This window comes from Athene cunicularia (assembly GCF_003259725.1).
Source record: "Athene cunicularia isolate RWA chromosome 19 unlocalized genomic scaffold, athCun1 chr19_part1, whole genome shotgun sequence".
Classification (NCBI taxonomy): domain Eukaryota; kingdom Metazoa; phylum Chordata; class Aves; order Strigiformes; family Strigidae; genus Athene; species Athene cunicularia.
In genome coordinates, this window is record NW_020799124.1 from 2,045,096 (window position 1) to 2,064,716 (window position 19,621).

Sequence of the window (19,621 nt, forward strand, 5' to 3'; positions counted from 1 at the left end):
GCCCACCAGATCCCCAGACTGGCAGACTAGAAAGTGCCGCTGAGGTCTCGCAAGCGGGTCCGCGCGGCTAGAACAGGATTTTTGGGGCAGGTGGCCAACGCTGCACCTGGGAAGCGGGCAGGATGTTGTTGGTCAGGATCGCTCTCCTCCTGGCAAGGCAGCGCTTCCCCTGACGGCCGTGAAGGGCAAGGAGCTGAACTGTGTGCATTTAGCAGGGCAACAGCAGGGATCCCATTATTTGCTGGGGACATATCCTCTCCTCTGTGTAGGGAATTAGCAGGGAAAAGCCTTGAGCAGCAGTAGGAGACTAAACCCTGCACACAGTCATCTCTTCGGCACTAACTAGGCCACCAGCCGATCAGCCATTAGTTGAGGCAGAGGCGGCTTTGTTGACCTTGGGGCTGACAGCGAAATGTTCTTTCAATGCAGCATCAACTGCAGGACTGGGGACACTCCAGGGGAGAAAAGAGGGGGACAAAGACAAGGGGGAAGTAAAAAAAGAGCAGGGACGAGAGGGAAATTAGGAAATAGAAATAAAAGCTGCGAAGCATCTTATTACATCTAAATAGTGTACGTCTTAAAGCTAAAGGTATAAATCATGCTAACAATGGTTACTAAAATGAAAGTGGATGTAGCCAGAGGCTACCACTGAAAAAGTCAGTCTAGACCTGCCTCGCTGCCTTTGGTCTTTAAGGATTTGATTAGTTTTTCCGCTTTCTAGTTCAGAGTCTTGCATTCAGCCCCTGCTCCAGAGCCAGCTAGCACTCAGGATACAGAATGAATGATAAATTCATTTACTGAGTAAAGCAACACTGTTTTCACAGCACAAGACTTAAAACACTTCCGAAGCTGTAATATTTCATTAAGCTTGGCGATTCTGGTTAAAATTTATTAGTCAAAACAGAAAACTCTCATCAGACCCCATATATTCCATTAGGAGTGATATATGGTGTCTCCCAATGTCTAATTATTAACTAGGAAGTGTAAGTAAATCACTATCAGCATTAAGCCCTGATGTGTGAAGACAAGAGTTTGAGTTAGGCAATTCCAGTATCAAAAGGCTTTGATTTGAAACATATCCTTTTTTGCTTTCCCTCCTTCACCTCTTCACCTCTTCCCTGAACTTCAAAAACCTAAGCTCAGGCTCCCACGTAAACAAACACAACCGCCTGCCCGCAGCAACGGGCAACCTCATCCCAGCACTCTGCGGCTCAACTGCTGACTCCGGGCTGCTCCTGCCAGGAGCTGGAACCAGGAGGACAAACTACGTGCAAAGTGGACAAGGGGCAACAGTAAGCAGAAGAAAGGTGCTAACGTCAGGTTTATTTGCCTTTAGAACGAAGCAGCAATGCTTGCCACGAGCGCTCCTGTGCCGGCGTTACTGACCGAAGCTTTGCTATTAGACCAACGCAATCAGACTCTAGTCAAAACCAGGGACTACCCACCACACCAGCGAAGCACCCGGGGGCGTGTGCTTTGCCAAGGCTCACAAGCCGTGTTCGTGGAGGGCCAGGAGCAGATGGGAACTGACTCTGCCTCCTGTACCCTCAGCAGCCGAGAGCTTCGCATCTGCAGCCGCCAGCAAAGAGCACGGCAGCGTGGACGCAGGACATGTCCGAAGGCAAGAGCTTCTGAAGCGGTTAGGAGTCACCTACCCTTGCTGACACCAAAGTCATTGTCAAAATTTACACTGGAGTCAGTGATGTGTGCTTTCTAAAAAATTCACCTTAAAAGGACTCCCTCTCTACACTAGTTAGAGACACACACACAAAGTGCATTGTACAAAATTAGAGGGATTCAGAAATGCCATCAGGGTGTTACTCGGGGGTAACAGGGATTCATTCCTCAGGTTAGAGGTCAGTTTTCATTTTAGAGGTGAGGTCTCATTTTCATGCACTATCTGTCAGTGTTTCTAATACTACAGTTGCTGACCTTCCTGATTTGCAGACCCCCAAGAATTTCCAGTTCAGACAAAGAGCTAAGCATTGCTGAAACAAGCCTTGTGACAAAAGGCTCCCTACTCTTAGACCTCACAGATCTAATTAATACCTTGCAAAAGCTGATCTATAGTAAAAGGAAAACAGTTGAGTTTACAAAGCTTAGAAATATCAGCACAAAAGGCACACTTTTTCTCTGATGTTATTAAAATCTTTAGACATGCCAGCAAAGGCACGGGTCATTTCTGTTACAGTGCATCAAAGCCATCTACGCTGTCTTGCGAGTGGCACCACTGCCTTTGAATTCAGGAGTCGAGTACGTGAAGAGGCGAGATGCAGTCTCAGCCCAGCCACTGTGCTGGCTGCTGTACAGGGAAGGCACAGCAGCCCCAGCCAGCTCCCCACGTCTCAAACAAGGGGCCAACAACGTTCAGTTCACAACTGCGCAGAACAACGGAAAAGCAGAACCTCGCACTGCTGAGGCATTTGCTGAAAGCAACAGAAAGATTCGACTATCCGTGGATTCTGACACAATGGGAAAAAAAAGTGAGAAACCCAGACTTCAGGCGTGACCTTTCCTAGAACACTCCATCACTCCTTGGCTAAAAAAAATACTCAGTTTACTACTGAGGAACTCTGAAATAATTGCAAATTGGGTATGTGGACTTTTCTAGCTACATGTGTAATTCTTACAGGAGAGAGTAAACAAACAATTACCGCGGTGTGAAGGTCTACTAATGGCACTCTGCTACCTTTCAACACAGAATCCTTTCAAAAGCTCAGCAAACCACCTTCATCCTGCCTCAGAGCTGCAACGTGACACATCACATTGAAAAAACGGCATCTTTTAACAGTTTAAAAAGCAGTTATTTTTTTAACAAAATCACTGTAGGAAACAAGAAGAAAGAAGCTGAGTACAACTTGTTGAGTCCAAGTAGAGAAGACTATAAACACCAAATGCTTTTCCTCTTTCCTGGTGAAAAGACAAAGTCACTCTGGAACAGAAAGTTGACAAAGCTGCACTTTAGCAATGTAATTTCAATACTTTCTAATCTAATGTTTTTCTCTTTCAGTCTTTAGAGAGACATGGTAAATCACATGAACTTTTCCTTCTTTTTCATATTTATACACCATACAATTATTTAAAACAGCATAAATTATGAAAAAGTTGCTTCTAGTCCAGGACTCAGCATACGTAGATGTAGAAACAAGCTGTTTCTTGTCCTCTTTCAAGCTCCCATACAGTAGTAGCGTAACACCATTTGGATTTCTAGGAACACCAGAGAAAATTTAGACTGCAACTCAGATATTTTTAAGTGCTCTTGAAACACACTTTTTAAAATTTAATTTTTTGCAATCTGTTTGTAATGTAAAAACCTAAACTGCAAGATGAAATCGCTGGACGGTCTCTTTTTAAAAAAAAAAAAGATTTTATTAAAATTCAGTTTTGTATAAAATAGGCATTGACTTGCATATTTTCTAATAACCCATTAAGAGAAGTTTCAAATCAAGCTTTAAAACGTGTTATTAACCATCCACCCAGCCATTTGAAAGATACATGCCTGTGATAAGAGTATTGTATTGCCATTAACCTGTGGGATGGTTCGAGACATCTCTTATTCACACAAAACTCTAAATGCATCTAATTAAAGCCACAAGATCAGCTGTCCATATTAATCACTCACCGGTTTAATTAAGGTAAACCAGCTTGTCAGAAAGCCAGTCTTCTCTCTATTCGTCACCATTATCGACTTTTAATAGTTCACTGGATTAGTAATTACTTGTTTATGGCATTATCAAATACCTGGGAGAAGAAACCACTGTATGTGCCCAGGAAACTGCTTTAGGCTGACTCTTGTTTGGGACATGAGGAGAAATTTACCCCAGGTAAAGTTTTCTAAAAAGCCATACAGCGCGATTCGGACACAGGAACAACTCGGAAGAGAAACGAACTGATCTAGAAGTGTCGTAACGAGAGATTCAGACTCGCAAGTTTATTTTGGGGTTACAGCTTCTGAAGCTGTGGCGATCACGGAAAAGACCGATGACTGGGGGTTGTTATAAAACGTGATGGTATACAACGTAACCAAAATTAGGGGGAGGAGGGAGCAGGAGAGCAGAGAAAAAAAAGGGATTATGTATATTCCTAATTCTCTTTAGGCATACCTGCTGCCATCAATGATGAACATTTGTTCTGGGAAGAGCTGCTACCAGTGGAACGCTTAGCATATGAACACTAACCTAATTCCTGTCGGAAATAAACCAATTTCCACTTTCTTCTTTACTAGAGGAGTATTTCAACCTAATAATAAAATCTCCACTGTAGCATGTCAGACCAGCAGCTCTCTGGTAGCAGGGTGGAATTTTAAGTCTTAATGCTGCAGTATTAGCTGTAATGAATTCTACGTAAATACGACTTCTAAAAATACAAAAGCCTTTTTCTTCCCTTAAAACCATGTATGAAGGAGAGTTTAAAAGAAAAGGAAATGGGGTCTAGACTCTCGCTGCTGTCAGTAATGAGGATCCTTCCGAAACAGCTTAACTATTCCCACCCAGTGCAGCCCAAATAAAAATATTTCACTCGTATTATTCAGCTCAGCTTTACATTACCATTCAACAAGGGCCACCCCAATAAAAATTATAACTGCTTATAAAACAAGTGAAGAATATGAGGAAAGGCAAAGGGGGATGAACAGACACAACAGAGTTAAACCCTGAGTTGTTGTAAAATTCCACCAGCTCCACATGGTGAATTCCACTGAATACTAAGACCTGGATGAGAAAATTGTTTTTCCACGGGAAAAACAGATTCATTAAACAGTTTTGTGTTATAATCTGTAATGAAACAGCATAGTTACTTATTCAGTTATTAACTTGTGCACATTCATCAGGTCTCGTTCATTTTTACTTGCTTAATTTTACACTGAAACATCCAGGAAGTTGGTTTCCAATGTCCTTCTTTATCTGGATGTTTACTTTTAATAAAGCATAAGCAGTAATCAAAATAAACGAATCGTTATAAAATTTTATTTAGAAAAATTAAAGTGATACTAAAGAAAGTCTGGATCTAAATTTAAATACGAAGAAAAAAAGCACCCGTTGAAATGTACACTTAGGCTTTGCAGTAAGTATTATGCACAGAGGTCAGAGTTTCTGAGCAACCTCAGCTCCAACCACTAGAGACGTTGCTGCCGATTACTCCTGAAGAGCCAGTTCCCTTCCTACATTTTATTTATATATGTACATCCACACACGCACACAAAAGCGCTGCATAGTTATGACCCATCTGAAAGAAAACACATTCACCGTACTGTCAGCGCCCTATTGTAATGCACTCTACCCTTTCTGAATGCGATGTTCAGCTTCGGCTTACCACCCTGACAAATAAAGGAAAGCACTTTATGAAACCAATTTAATTGGGAGGTGACAGAAAACATACAGCCATTTTCTTCAGCCTTATCAGTGAATTGGCTTCCGCTCCAATCTCTGCCAAATCCCACTCAAGAGCAGACATTAACCAGGTCAGCGGAACAGGTGCTGCGCGGGGTCTAGCAAGGGGCTGGCATCCTCACAATTACTTGCACACAAAGAAGCAATAATCTTTACAGATCATCTCGCCCAAGAAGCACACTGGGGACGGGAGGAGAGGAGAAGGGTGGAAGGGAGGGAGGGAGAGAGAGAGAGAAGAAGGGAGGAAGGGATATAAAAAAAAAAAAAAAACAAGCCAGAAAGGAAAATGAATGTGTAGCTGCCTCGCGGCTCAGCAGATGTCTGTGCGTGATGTACGAGGCTGGGATAAGCTGTCGGAGCCCGCTGCCAAAGAGTGGTAAGTGATTAAAGCCTCCACCAGGCTAAGCACCATATTTAGAGTCTATGGGGTTTCAAAAGTTGCACCCATTCCTCGCTGCGCTGCCAGATGTTGTTGGCTGGTCCTGCTCCTATTCACTGCGCGTGGGAGGCAGCAGTTGGTACAGCCAGGAATGCAATCTGGAACGTTTCCGGAGGTGCCGTACATTAAACTGGTGTCACCCATCCTTCACCTCTACCGAATGCTGAAACAACTCCAATTTGCTGCCACTTCCCTCTTGGGAAATGGCCAAGATACAGTTGTGCCTGGCAGACCCATTTGTTTTACTCAGGTGATTCTCTTCCCTCAATGACCTCTATTAGTTTAAGTTTTAATTTAGATTAACCCCAGCACCCCAATTAACCAGTGAGGGGAAAAGCTAAGCTGTGACTAGTCATATTTCTGAAATCACGATTTATCGAAGTTAAAGTTATTAGAAGGAAAGATGGGCCATTGAACTACTGCTATTTTTCTTTTTAAAATTTTACATTTCACGGCCAATAAGCGCCTTCTCTGCACAGGTCCGCTAACTGTCAACCACAGCTATTTCTCCTTGACCACTTCACAATTTTGTTAGACTAACTTAATTTGCTCTGTCTTCTCAGGGTCCACTTGGCCTCTAAAGCTGGGCTTCTGGTCCACTTGGACCCCAAATTTCAACTCAGTATTATCTTACTGCCTTACAGACTTGGCCTCTTCAACCACAACTAGACGGGCACTCTCTGATCACCATTTTAGAGCCCACCTGGATGAACCTGGATCTCCACCTGCCCCAGAGACGCTGCTCAAGCCACAGCAATACTAGCAGAGATGCTCTTAAAATACAGACACAGCCTGGAGAGAAGCTAGCTTGGAATACAATCCCGGCTCTGAGGCAGGCTGCCTTGAGTAGATCCTCTTGCAAACATTAAATGTTCAAATTGTCCTAATTCTGCACTAGGTGAGGTCTACTGCAAAAACTTTCTTGGACATCTACAGCAGTAGGGTTGGAAATGTGTTGAAAATCATCTTCGAAGGAAAAAAAAAACCAGGCAGCATTACAGTTCTCTGTACTTCCTATCCATAAAACACATAAGAATTACCTATTTAATACACCTTTTGATTCATCTTCAGTCCTCGCTTTGTACAAGAAACCCTAAACCTTCAAAGTATTCAAGTGCTTCTGGTTAAATCAGTTATCAGAGCACAGCCACACAGCAACAGCTCTCTTCCACTGCCCTAACACTTTACTAGCCACTCTAAGAACTACTCAGATCAGAAATTTATGCCTTTCTAATGATATAATGATACTTGTTTACTCCTGAAATTAAAGCTCGCTGTGGACCATCAGAGAAAAACTAGTTTTTCATGCATTGAGGAAGGACTTACAGTGAATCATACTCCCCAATAATTGGCAATTTCAGTATTTCATCAAGCTGGCACTGCCATTTATTAAATAAATTACAAACACAAGGTTTCCCTAAGCTGCAGCCTCCATGCACTGGGTGCAGATTCCTTGCTTCTAAGAATTTTGCAAACAAAAAGAATAACTGGCCTAAATCCAAGCTGGCACAACTCCAAGAAAAGTGCTAGAGAAGCCCTGTAGCTTTTTCATTCAGTAGGTAGATGAGATGATTTAGGTTGAGATGAGAGTAACTTAGGTGCTTTTGAGTATCTGCTAGAATCGTTTTTCATAATGGGACTCTACCCACAGAGAACAGTCACCTTTAGAGAATTCAGCAATTTTTCTCTCGTGTAGCAACGATCACCAGCGAGAACAACATCCTGCAGCCCTGACTCACTCGAGCGCAGCAGCGCCAGCAATGGCAGTAAGGTGACATCCACAATGCAAATTTAAGCTCACATGGCCCTACATCGAAAGTTAAGAGAAAAGTCCTCTGAGGTATCTACGGAGATGTTGGATGTTAAACAGATAGATGAGTTTCACTGGTAAGAGAAATTCTAGAGCACAGAACCACATAAGCTCTGTATTAAAAACGAACTGGAGCCATAATTCCAACACAGAGTTACCATCACCTACCTGGTGATAAAAGTCATCATCATCAAATATCTCCTCATCTACGTCCTTCAGGTGCCTGTTGGAATCGGACCCAGGGAGGACTTCCTAGAAGCACAAAGAAATACTGGAAGCTCGTATATGCGTATTTCTCTCCCTAACTCTGATGACATCACGTGCAGCAGCTTATAAACACACTTGCAGATATGAAGGAATGGAGAAAAGCTCCCAACATAACAAGCTTTTAAGGACTAGGAATACATTTAAAGGCAAGGCAGAAACGCTGCCAATGCCAAAATAGATTTATGATACCTTTACTGGGAAATAAATAGGACTGTGCAAAGTCTTTCTGGCAAAATACTACAGATATTTTTAATGTAATGGCAAAAATATATCTTGCAAGTGCAGTAATTCCACATGATCTCTCTGAATTGAATATTTATTCGTTCTTAAATACTAAATTAATAACAGACTTACTACTAACATATTCTGTAGGTTGTATGCAGTGTGATTTTAGAAGTGACGTTCTGGGTTAAAGATTCTAAACGCCAGAGCAGAACCAAAGTTTTGTAGGCAGGACCTCAAAAAGCAGATATAGCAAGCATCACTTCCTACATCACATGAAGGGCAGAATCACAGCCCAAACCTTGTTTTCCCCCATCCGGAACTGGCACAGGAGATAATGCAAACACCATAAAACTGGAATTGAAACGTCTACATCTTTTTCTTAGTCATTACATTAAGGAATCAACACGCAGGTATCTCCTTCATAAATCTCTCACAAGACTATTACCTGTTAAAGGATCAAATTAATTGCTTTGCAAAGAGTTGCACTGCTACTAGAGGGTGAGTTAAACAAACAAAATACCCTTACCGAATTTTCGGGCAAAGATTCAGGGACCGGATTAGATTCCTGTTCCTGCTTTCCCAGCACTGTATACACTGATCGCTTGGTCTGCGTTCGCCGTAGTAATCTCTCTTTGTCCATCATAATATGATCAATCTGAGTCAAGATTGAACGCTCAAAGGCACCGAAACCCTGCAACAACATTAACTAGTGTCAGATAATGCAGAAAGCTTTTCCTCAAGGCAGCAATGTTCCTCTATCTTTCCATGTCAGTGGATAAGCAGACAGCATTCCAAGAGGAGGGGGTCTGGGTTTCATTGCAGGGATTTCTGCTAGGATTTTTTATTTGTTTCTCTCTCCCTTCCCAACCTGAGGCAACCTGATGGCTGGCTTAATAAAATGCCTTTGCTGTTCTGGTTCAGATGAACTTCTCAATGATTAATACGAACTCACAGATGTTAGGAGACCCTGGATCTTTGGGCAAAATGATTACCCGTTGCATTAAAGCATACACTTCATGGAGGAGAGGCACAGAAGCCCCTAGTTGTGCTGTAAACACAAACAGCTTGTTGATCAGCAATAGTGGCATCTTCACAGAGCTGACTTGTTGCTGGAGACCGGCTCTGATGAGATGTCTGGTTGGGAGCACACCAACACTATCCAAGAGTTTTTCCCCAAAACTTGGGAAACCATTTGCCCCTGAAAATATTTTTTTCCTGCCCATTTGCTCAAAACAAAAGAGAGCAACCTATGCCTTTGAAATTTGAGGGCTCAGCTTCTTTCCAAACTCCTTTAAGTTTGGGAAAGTGTGTGCACCTGTGTTAATTCTCACTGCCGTAACTCTCAGCTTAACTTGGAACTTCCACCAGATGAAACTTTCAAATCCACTTGTTCCACAAATCTCTGCTAAACAATGAGCACGTCAGCACACAAAGACTTGCCTTTCCCATTTTGCCAGATGCCAGCTTTGTCTTGTCATGCCACTTCTGCAAGATGTTGTTCCGACAGGTCCTGAAGTCAGCATACCGCTTGGCTATGAACTCTGGGTAGTCGTCCATCTTTAGCTTTCGTTTGGGGAGGCTCCTCCTCTTCTCCTGAGCCTTATCCACTTGCTCTTCATCACTACTGCTAGGGATTTCATCATCACTAGAACAAAACCACACAGACTAAACACCCTACACCTCTCTAAGGCAATGTGTGTGAATTCTTAATGGCTCCTCCACTGCCACCCATGCTCTTTCCACACCATGGGGAGATTTATGGCAAAAATCCCACAGTTTAGCCCCTCTTCCATTACCAGAAAAATTACAAAACAGACTTCCCACACTGGCAGGGGAATTCAAATGGTCACTTGTCCAATGTCTTCACACAGATACAGCAGCAATTGAGAGAACAGCAGGGTGAATATGGTCAGGAAGGCTGTGCACTGTCCTGTTTGAATCAAAGGATTCAGAAAGGTCTTATTTTGTATTTACCTCTCGGATTTTGACTGCTTTCCATCTACCAGATGCCTCGTGCCTGGGTATTGATAAAGTAGCTCATCCTGAAGGTCCACTAACACTTTCAGCAATGTCTCCAGGGCTTTACAACCTGCAGAATGAGAGACACAAGTGACAATTTGCCACTGATCCTTGTTTCTGGTGAAGATTTAGCTTTGCAGTGCTTAGTTTCTCATTTTGAATCTGAATTTCTGCCACAGCTACCGCGTGTTCCATTAACTGTTTTTGTTGTAATCAGTTAGAAATGTGGTTTTATTTTCAAACTGATTTATAGCTCTTAATGTCAAATACCACCATGCTGGGAAAGAACACTTCTTTCTTAAAAAAGGAGGAAAGAAGGCAGGACTGCCTTCTAAACATCTGCCTGGCTGCACATCAGGAGTACACTGATCTAACGTTTTATTGACAAACACACAGACTGCAGAGCCTAAAGGATTAACATATTGAAGACACAAGTACTATGTGCAGAAGTGTTTCATGACGCTCACGACAACAACCTTTTTGCTGACTCACTCATTTCTCTCCTGTGTTAAGTTCTGCGGTAGAGGCCAGCTTCAGTTGAAAAATATGAAGTAATACGAAGTAACACAAGGGAAAATGTGTATAAGTACATCCCACCTAAACTTGACCTGACTTTTCTTGCACATAATGCACATGCTACAGGGAACAGAAAGAAGGCAGGCAAGAAGAGAAACCAAACTCCCGCCGGGCTGTGACTACCGCTGTGCTCACCACGCAGGAGGTACAAGAAATTAGATGGTAAGTAAAAGAAAATGTAGCAAGATCTGATCTATGGGGGAAACTCAAACAATGACCTGGCAAGTTTAATGAGAAAATTCTGATCAGAAAAGCAGAACTGCAGGCCTAGAGATCCTTAGAAACAGAGAAAGTGAAGAAAAGATTGGGGTGGAGAGGTGTATAAAATGATCAATACATGGTGTGAAGGTTTAGTTTTACAGGGATGAGTAGTTGCCTTCCAGAGTATTTGCAGACACAAATCCTGAATGTAGATCTGATGCTGTGTATCCACAGGCTTGCGTAGCTGACAATTTTCCTGTATCTATGCAGATGCAGAGAAAACAATCTTTGTTCCAATGTTTTCCAAGGATACACAGTTGCAGCTGACTGTGGGAAGAGTTAACTACACACTGTTGCAGCATCTGTGCTTTAAAAATAGTTCTTTTGTGTCAACCAACAAGCCTCCCTTCAGACCACTCTGATATAAAACAAGTGTTTGTCTAGGCCTACAGAAACTCTCCCTTTGTACCTTGCTACACATCAATCACTGGGTCAGCTCTTACAGGTAACACACTTAGCACGCTTCTATCCAAAAACCTAAACTGAACTTTACACAGATTAATTTATATTTACCCAACACCGGTGTACTGCCTTTTACAAAGAGGCACCACAGAAAGGGGAAAAAAATGCACCGCTCGGCGGAACGTCGCATCCCGCCCCAGGATGCGTTTTCTCGCAGGATCCGGTCACACAGGCTTGGCTTCTCCCCCACGCACCCGGGACACGCATCCCCTCACGGGGCGGCTGCAGCACCTGGATTTGTCCCCAGGGCAGGAAGAGCACTGTGGTGGTGGGACCACCCCGGAGCTTGGGACCTCCTCTGCCGGCTCCTGTGCTGACGAGGAGTCAGTGGGGCTGCTTTGCTTAACTCCCAAACCTGTTTCTTTCTTTGTAGTCAGCATAACGGAACGGAAAGAACTTTTCACCACTCGATTTTTTTTTTTTTTTTTTTAACAGAGGACACAGAGATCATGGATAGAGTGAACAGCAAATCTTCATCAGCCAGACAGAGACAGTGCAAGCAGAAATCAGCCCAGACGTTCAGAGGTCTCAATCTCCCGCATGTTACCACTGTGATACTGCTCAGTTGTCACCATCTTCAGATAAATTACGGCCTGACCTCAGTAACAGGAATGTCAAGGAGAAGATGCTTTAAGATTTTTGTTGCAGATCAGCTGTTGGACTCATCCTCCCCCAGCCTGCAGTTCATTATAGATACGTTCTGACAACTCTCCTATATAAACCTATTAACGGATTAGGCTTGCCGTACTTGTAAAACAGTCATGTGTTACCATCAAAACAATTCCAAGAGACAAATAGACAAAAGCCCTTAAAAATGCAATTGTTGTATGTGTCTGCAGCTCAAGCATTGCTTGCAAAAGCAAAGAGCCCCCACCCCAGCCTGAGTGCACAGCTTACAGCAGCAAAATCCTTCCCGCTGCCTGCAACACAGCTAAATGTCCCCAGAGCTTCCGAAACTGTTTATTTTCTACCCGCTGCCTATCCTCCAGCAGCAGGGCTAATGCACCCCAGGCGGCTTTGATCCTGTCAATTACAACTGGAGTAGCACTCCAGCTCTTCTGGGGTATAGCAGGGCCACGGCAAAAAGGCGAGGAATAAAGACAGGCTCAAGCTCCCCCAGGCTATGAGATACGGACCCCAACAGAAGTGGGGATGGGGAGCAATTTTATTTGGAGTGAAGGGGATGGAGAGGGCAGAGAAGACAATGACCATGCATCTAACCAGGTGGGAGGGCTAATTATTCCAGACAGTGGCTTCATCATGAGCCTCTTACAGCTGGGTAATTTCCATGTTTTCAGTTCTTGTGTATTTAATAGCATTATCGGATGGCATTCTCATTGTTACTGTTGGGTGCTTAAGTGTGCTGTAAACTCAACTTCAGCAGCCAAGTGTCACCCTCCCCTGCCCTCTTCCCGTCCAGCCCTGCCCTATCTATTTCACATTTAATTCCAGAAGGGACTGTTTTCTTCCCAGTCTCCTCCGTTCTTCATCTCCTCTTCCCTCTAATGCCCTCATCTGCTTTTACACCGGCTGCTTTGGGGAAAAGACTGAATCCATTTGTGAATGTAGGCAGCACAGACCAAAACTGTTTCATAGATGCAAACTGTGTCATTCTGAAAGCAAGCCGGACGCTAGCCCTCCTGCTCTCCTACCCCCACCCAGCACATTTTTTTTTAATGCTGCTCGTTGTCTGAAACAGACGATTAAACAGAAGAGAGTCACAAACACGGAGCTTTCAAGCAGGCCGGTGCATTAAGGCAACCAACTCGCAGCTTTCAGATGCGATACCCATCAGGTCTGCACCTCCTGCTCCCTTCCCAGAACAAAGGCAGCAACGCCTCTAAGAGCAGAGGCAATGCCAGCCCTGACCATGTAGCAGGGGCCTCCCCCTACCACGAGCTCTGTTAGGTCCTGGGCACTCTCTGATGATTTTCAGTTTCTAAAGCTTTTGGGACCAAGAAGGTATCAAATCGACACTATGGTTTTCACAAGCGCCACAAACCAGCCAAGGCTGAAACAACGCTAAGACTCATTCACCAACGGGATGATGCTGATGGCAACAGCTTACTGCTGGAGCTACTACACAAACTCTGCCACCAGTATCACTTCGGGTATTGCTCTATTGTCTTCAGCCAGCTACAGATGCTGAAAGGTCCCCCAGCTGCCCCCTCCCAGTCCAGTGCACCGGGCAGCGGTCAGCAACTGCAAAAACTCTCCCAACCTGCAGGCACAGCCTATCACCCCGGTTAACCCCAGTCTGTGCCTCTCCCACTCTACACTGGTAGCTTTGCTGCCTCTGTCTTATAATCTACACTACAATGTGATGGGGTAAATATTCTGTTATATCGACATCAGTGTCACAACTAACACCGGGTTGTAAATCAGTAGTGAGAAAAATCTCAAATCTATCTCCTTTTCCAGGAGTTTCTTCATGTCCAACCTGTGTTTTTGAGGACAGGTAGCTCAGTACTGCCTTAAAACCAAAAGAAGCTGGATCCCTTTATGGCATTTCAGTATGAGTGACTGAAATCCCCAAAACAACTCATACTCCGTGTGTAGGAGAGGCCAACTAACCCCAGGACAACACGCAACCCTTTCTTCCATCAAACCTTTCCAAAGCTGCCCTTTGGGAAAAAAGAAAACAAAACATGCTGAGTGGGATCCATCTGCAGCTGCTCCAAGAACACAGCAAACGTGGTTTGAATATAACTTCCAGCTTATATGGGACTCAGAGTGTCTGTGGTGAGATGCTAACTTCTTGTAAGAGTCACTTTTAAGAGTCCATGGGAGCCCCTTCATTTTGTATACAGGAGTGAAAAAGTTGTTCCAGATCCAGCAGACAGCATATCAATCCAACACGAAAGCTGGGAGCCAGTATCAGTAAATCAAAGTGTGCCTTTCTGTTAATACTCCCTCATACGTTCTCATTTTATACATCCCTTCACCCAGTCAGAAAGTAGCCCTGGAGTATTTAGCTCCATTCAGGGAGAGCACTGCCATGTATCAAAAGTGTCAGGAGACCCACCAGAGATGAAATCTGTCCTACTGCTCTCAAACCACAAAAATCAATTTTGTCAATGCCAGTGGTTACGGACAAACTGGCTGTGCTGCTGGCAGCCCCCTCTGTGTGGGGTGGCTCCTGGCTGCAGGGCACTGACCCCCCCGGGGGGCTCCCCCCACCGGTCCCCTCGGCACGCAGAGGACAGCCGTGCCCCCACCACCGCTCAAACCCAAGCACCGCCGTGCTGGGGACGTGCCGCCACGACGGCTCCTGTGCCCACTGCTCTAAGTTCAGCCTGTCTACAGCAAGGCAGCTTCCCGCGCAGAAAAATAGCTGCGCTCTTTTTGGTGACCTCTAAAAATGGGGTCTCATTTCATCTTCCCAAGCAGCTGCGGAGAGCAGCAGCTGGTGCGGAGCAGCAGGGAGCGGCCTCACGCAGAGACGCTTTAAGTCGATGGAAAAAAGCCAGTGCCTCAAGGCCAGGCTTTCAAAGGTACGCGCAGAGAGCCAACCAGTGGGATTCCCAAAACTGCTCCACCAGGCAAGCTCCTCCCCGCCTGACCCCGGCGCATCCGCCCAGCAGGGATGGAATCCTAAAAATTGGGGCAAAACTTCCAGGATTTTCACTCCGTTGTGATACGCTCGTGGCACCTTACAGGGTGCGAAGAGGCACTGCTGCGGCAGCGCTCCCCTACAGAAGGGTGCCCGCCTGCTCCGGGGTACAGACCACACACAGACACAACCAGCAGCATCGTCCAGCACGAAATACTGCACGCACGGGGCACGGCTAAAATTCAGAGCCCACACCAAAGCTGGAAATTAACTGCTTTGTCCCCTCAATTAAAGCGGAGGATCTGGCATCTCAGGAATATCATCGGTGCGCAAGCTTTTGATTTGCCGTGTACCTCCGCAGGCTGAATCGAATGCTCACACAGAAAAGCTGGAATAAGGCTGGTGGTTGAACCGGGGTACGCAGAGCAAAAGCTGAGCTGCCAAATACTGGGAGAGTTCCCCCTGTCACCGTGGGGAGTTACCGTGTCACCGCTGCCGGGAACAGACGCGGTGCCCAGAGCACTGGTCACATTATGCAAATAAAAAGAGGGAGAGGAATCAAACCTCTTTAATTTTAATAGCTGTACATAATGAAAAGTATCTTTATCAGGTACACGCATTTATCCTAACATTCAGATGAAGAGGGGAAATTTTCACTCCTTTCAAACGACTGTGGGACAGGAGTTAAACTACAGGTCAAAATGGCACTCAATACGCTGGCCTGAGAACAATACTTCTCATTCAAATCCACAAGCCAGCCACTTGCACTAGTCATCCCCAGCAATTAATCCCCCAAGAAACACGTTTGATTAAATCTTTTCAAGCAAATCCTTTGCTTTGCTTTTGTTAGTTCACTTCTTGTCAACATCTATTAAAATATGCCTTTAATTCTCCCACAATCTTAAAAAACACCGATTCCACTGTCTTCAACTTTAATCAACTGTATGGCCGGCATTTTTCATTTCATAATAATGTGCTGTTTGGAATTCAAGAGGCAGGCTCAACATCAATCATTCGGCAAGAATTTTTCCACTGCAATAAATATGCAAATGAGGAAAGCCAGTCAGTCGTATTTCAGGCCCGACTTGCTAGTGTTTTAAAAAAGACACAAATTTATTAATTGCCGTTGGCCAGCGGAATCCTATTACTTTGGGCATTGATTACAAAGCTGTGTGAGTGATTATTGTGCAACTCGCAGGCTATCCAGGCATGAGGAAAAATTATTAAAGCAAGGCAGAGATTATCAACTCAGAATAACAATAAGCCTTAACATTTTAGGCCTCTAACTTCTTCAACAAAGAATTACGCCAGAGCTCCAGTGTATCATAATTCTGAAGTCTGTCGGTATTACTTTTGGAGCTTGCTCTATATTCCCAACAGCAGAGCAACGTTACCAGCCAGGAAAAGGCGGAGGGAATTCCTCCAGGTATCGCATCTTAAACACGGGGCTTTGGACAACAGCTTTTCTGTAATTCCCGCCGCATAACTAACTGCAGGAGGAACAATATGGTGCAGGCAGGACTTTTGCTGTCTTCAGATTTGCACCCCTGTATGTCCTGGTGCCCCAAAGCCAAGATGGTACAGAAATAAAATAAGTGTCAGACAGAAGCTACAAGAGCCAGCGTAGACAAAATTATTGGCTTGCTGCAAGCCCTTTGCCAGCGGAAAGGGAGCTCATTTTTTTAGAGGCGGTGTAGTTATGTCTACGTTTCTCACAGACTTCAGCTGAATCCTAGCCCAAAACAGGTTATTTTAGAAAATTACGGGAATAGCGTTCCCTTCATGCTTCCCAAAACACTGAGTTTGTGGAATTTTATCGAGCGATAGTAAGAAAAAGGCCGATTTTTCCGCTGATTGCAATAAAAAGGTCTGCTCCATACTGAAGGCCCAATTTGCTGGTTCCATTGGAATGCAAATGATGCAAAAGCCTTTGCAGAGGGGAAAATTGTATTCCCTCAGCACAAAGGAGCCAATGCTGCAAACCCCTTTCACACAAGCAGTTCAGCTGACTCCCGAAGAGTTACAGAAAGGACTCAATTTAGCCCTTTCACTCTAATATTACCGCATTTGACAGTAAGGACAACAGGATCAGACACAGATGAGTTTGCTAAAAGTAAAGAAAATAACTAAATGCAACAACAGAATAAAAGGCTCGGTATTCAAGGATTTTATTAGTGGGGACTGGGGGAGGGGGGAAGCTGAGAAGGGAGAGAGAGAGAGAAACACTTCCATGAAGTTCATGCTCTACTGATTCGCCTCAACCATCATCTTTTGATATCAGCCCAAACCAGGGAGGGGACAGGGCTTGTAAAAATGAGATTTATAAAAACTGATGTTTTACATTACTGTAAATGTAAAGAAGCTGACAGCATGCATTCCCATCTCTGCCAGGCAGGAATCCCCAAGTACATATGCAAGAATGAGAAAGGAAGAGGAAATGTGAAATTTCATAGTTATCTAGATATTAAGGCCAGAAGGGAACATTAGCCCATCTAGACTGACCTCCCCATATAATACCAGGCCATTAATTACATTTATCATGACAAGCACTGAGTTTCCATCTCAAGGTAACCAATTGCCAATTAATCCGAGTTAGCTGACATTTGCACATGCCTGTCCGGATGCTTTGCAAGGCTTTGTTTCCCCACATCTTGTTTGTGGATATACAGACTAACATGCACAAGTATTTACCTAAACTCAATTTAATTAGCTATTAATTACCTTGGGAAACTTAAGCACAGGCAAACCTATCTGATGTGTTTAAAGTGGCACAATCCCACAGTCCGGAGTTCGGGTGTATGAGGTCAACAACTGCAGACTCTCCTAGCAATTCGTGCACTAGAATTTAAGACAGCTTTAAAATAACCCTCAAACGCCAACAGCGTCCAACACATGTGGCTATGGAGATAACCTATAAAATGGGAGCATTTCAATTTTACCACATCTATACAAGAGAAGCAGACAAAAGTTCTGCTCAAGAAGACTAAATAGCACAAGCTAAAAGCCTTGGCACTCAGTGAGGGAGGGGAAAAAAAAAAAAAAAAAAAAAAGCAGCCCCAAACTGGAAGTTAAATAAATATCCTGCACTTCTCCACTACCTCCCACACAGAATTTCTGAACTATTGACATACAGTAATGACAAGACACAAAATACTTCCCCGGTACCTCTCACAGCCCAAATTCTGCACATGCACAAAACATCACACCCTATCACACCCCCATCACCCAACTAAATGCACACAACAACAGAGCTCCAGAACAGAGACCTGTGCCTTTTCTGAGAGGTTCTCACTTCACATCTCTTCCCTCTCACTCACCGGCACATACACAGAATGGCCACCCATGAGCCTGGGAGCTCATCATCCTTCCTGACCCCAGATCTTACCAAAAGCTCTCCACAGCATAGGATCATTACAACAAAATTTACAAAAAAGGGTCCGATTCATTCATTTATTTTAGTCAAGAGAAAAGTCTTCATTAATGTCAACAGGCTTTGGCTCAGTCCCAAAAAGAGTTGAATAGATTCTTCATTAGATCAGAGAGGAAAGGTGAAATTTGGGGACACCTGCATCCACATCCATTTAAATCAAATTCAACTCTGCGTGAATTGACGAGCACGATGTTTTTTGTATTCATAAAGTGTCTAGACTAATACAATTCAATTAAAATGAACTACCAGTTTTTAAGTGGGCTAGATTTGATCGCAATAATTTACACTCAGGCTTGAAACCCAGTTCTGCTGTCACACATTTGTGCAGGCTCCCAGTAAAATCTTCAAAGCAAGAATATATTTAAGTCCATGATCTTGCCTAGCACCAATTAATCCTGTAACTGCTCTATGCCTCTGGAAACTGTGTAATCTGCCTGTGCCTCGGTTCCTCCCCCACTCCCCTGTGACACCTACCCTGCTCTGTATTAATACGTTATCATCTCCAGATGTACATATGGACACATTTTAGTTTTAAAAGCGATCCACAAATTAGAGATGGTAACAAAATTATGAGTGAATTATTTGCAGCTGATTCCCGCAGGCTTCTCTGGAAAATCCCCAGCCAGTGTCAATAAAGCACATTTCATCTGACAGCTCTTCTCTAACCAGGTGAGTTAAATGACAACCAGGTGCAGCAGATGGGCGAGGCAGAGGGTGAGATGGGGCACGGGCACAACCCCAGAGGAGGACGCCTTGCTAGACACATCCTCGCTCCCAGGAAGTGGAACAGGTTCTCTGGTACCTAAAGCAGACTTGATCTAATCTAAAGTTAGTCAAAGCTTAATCCGCTTCTTTGGCATGACTTACTTGGATGTTGCATAGAATGTAATATTTAAATTTTTTTTTAAAGCCCGGGAATTAGAGTGACAGAAAAAAAAAATCCTCTAATAAAAGAAGCTGAGAACATCCAAACAAACATATACTAAGTAGATACTACACAGAATCTTTCCCTCTGTCTCGAGTCCCTTTTCAGCGAAATATTACAGAACTAACCCAAAAGAAAATAAAGATGTTCAGCGTGGAGCACTCATACAGAAACATTTAATATGCAAGAATGTAAAACCAGAAAACACATGGCGTCTTTGGAGGTCTCCTGCTGGCAATGAATGTAAGTGGGATTCTTAATCACATC

At 44.0% G+C, this 19,621-nt stretch overlaps 1 protein-coding gene across 1 annotated transcript in view; it reads right to left on the minus strand.

Moving 5' to 3' along the window:
* AATF (apoptosis antagonizing transcription factor) overlaps positions 1 to 19,621 on the minus strand; it is a 61,580-nt gene that overhangs the window by 22,891 nt on the left and 19,068 nt on the right. Inside the window, exons 5-8 of the mRNA XM_026861805.1 lie at positions 10,103 to 10,217; positions 9,569 to 9,773; positions 8,655 to 8,819; positions 7,805 to 7,888 (exon numbers count right to left, since the gene is read on the minus strand). Of these exons, the coding sequence (XP_026717606.1) occupies positions 7,805 to 7,888; positions 8,655 to 8,819; positions 9,569 to 9,773; positions 10,103 to 10,217 (569 nt within the window). The remainder of the gene's footprint in view (positions 1 to 7,804; positions 7,889 to 8,654; positions 8,820 to 9,568; positions 9,774 to 10,102; positions 10,218 to 19,621) is intronic.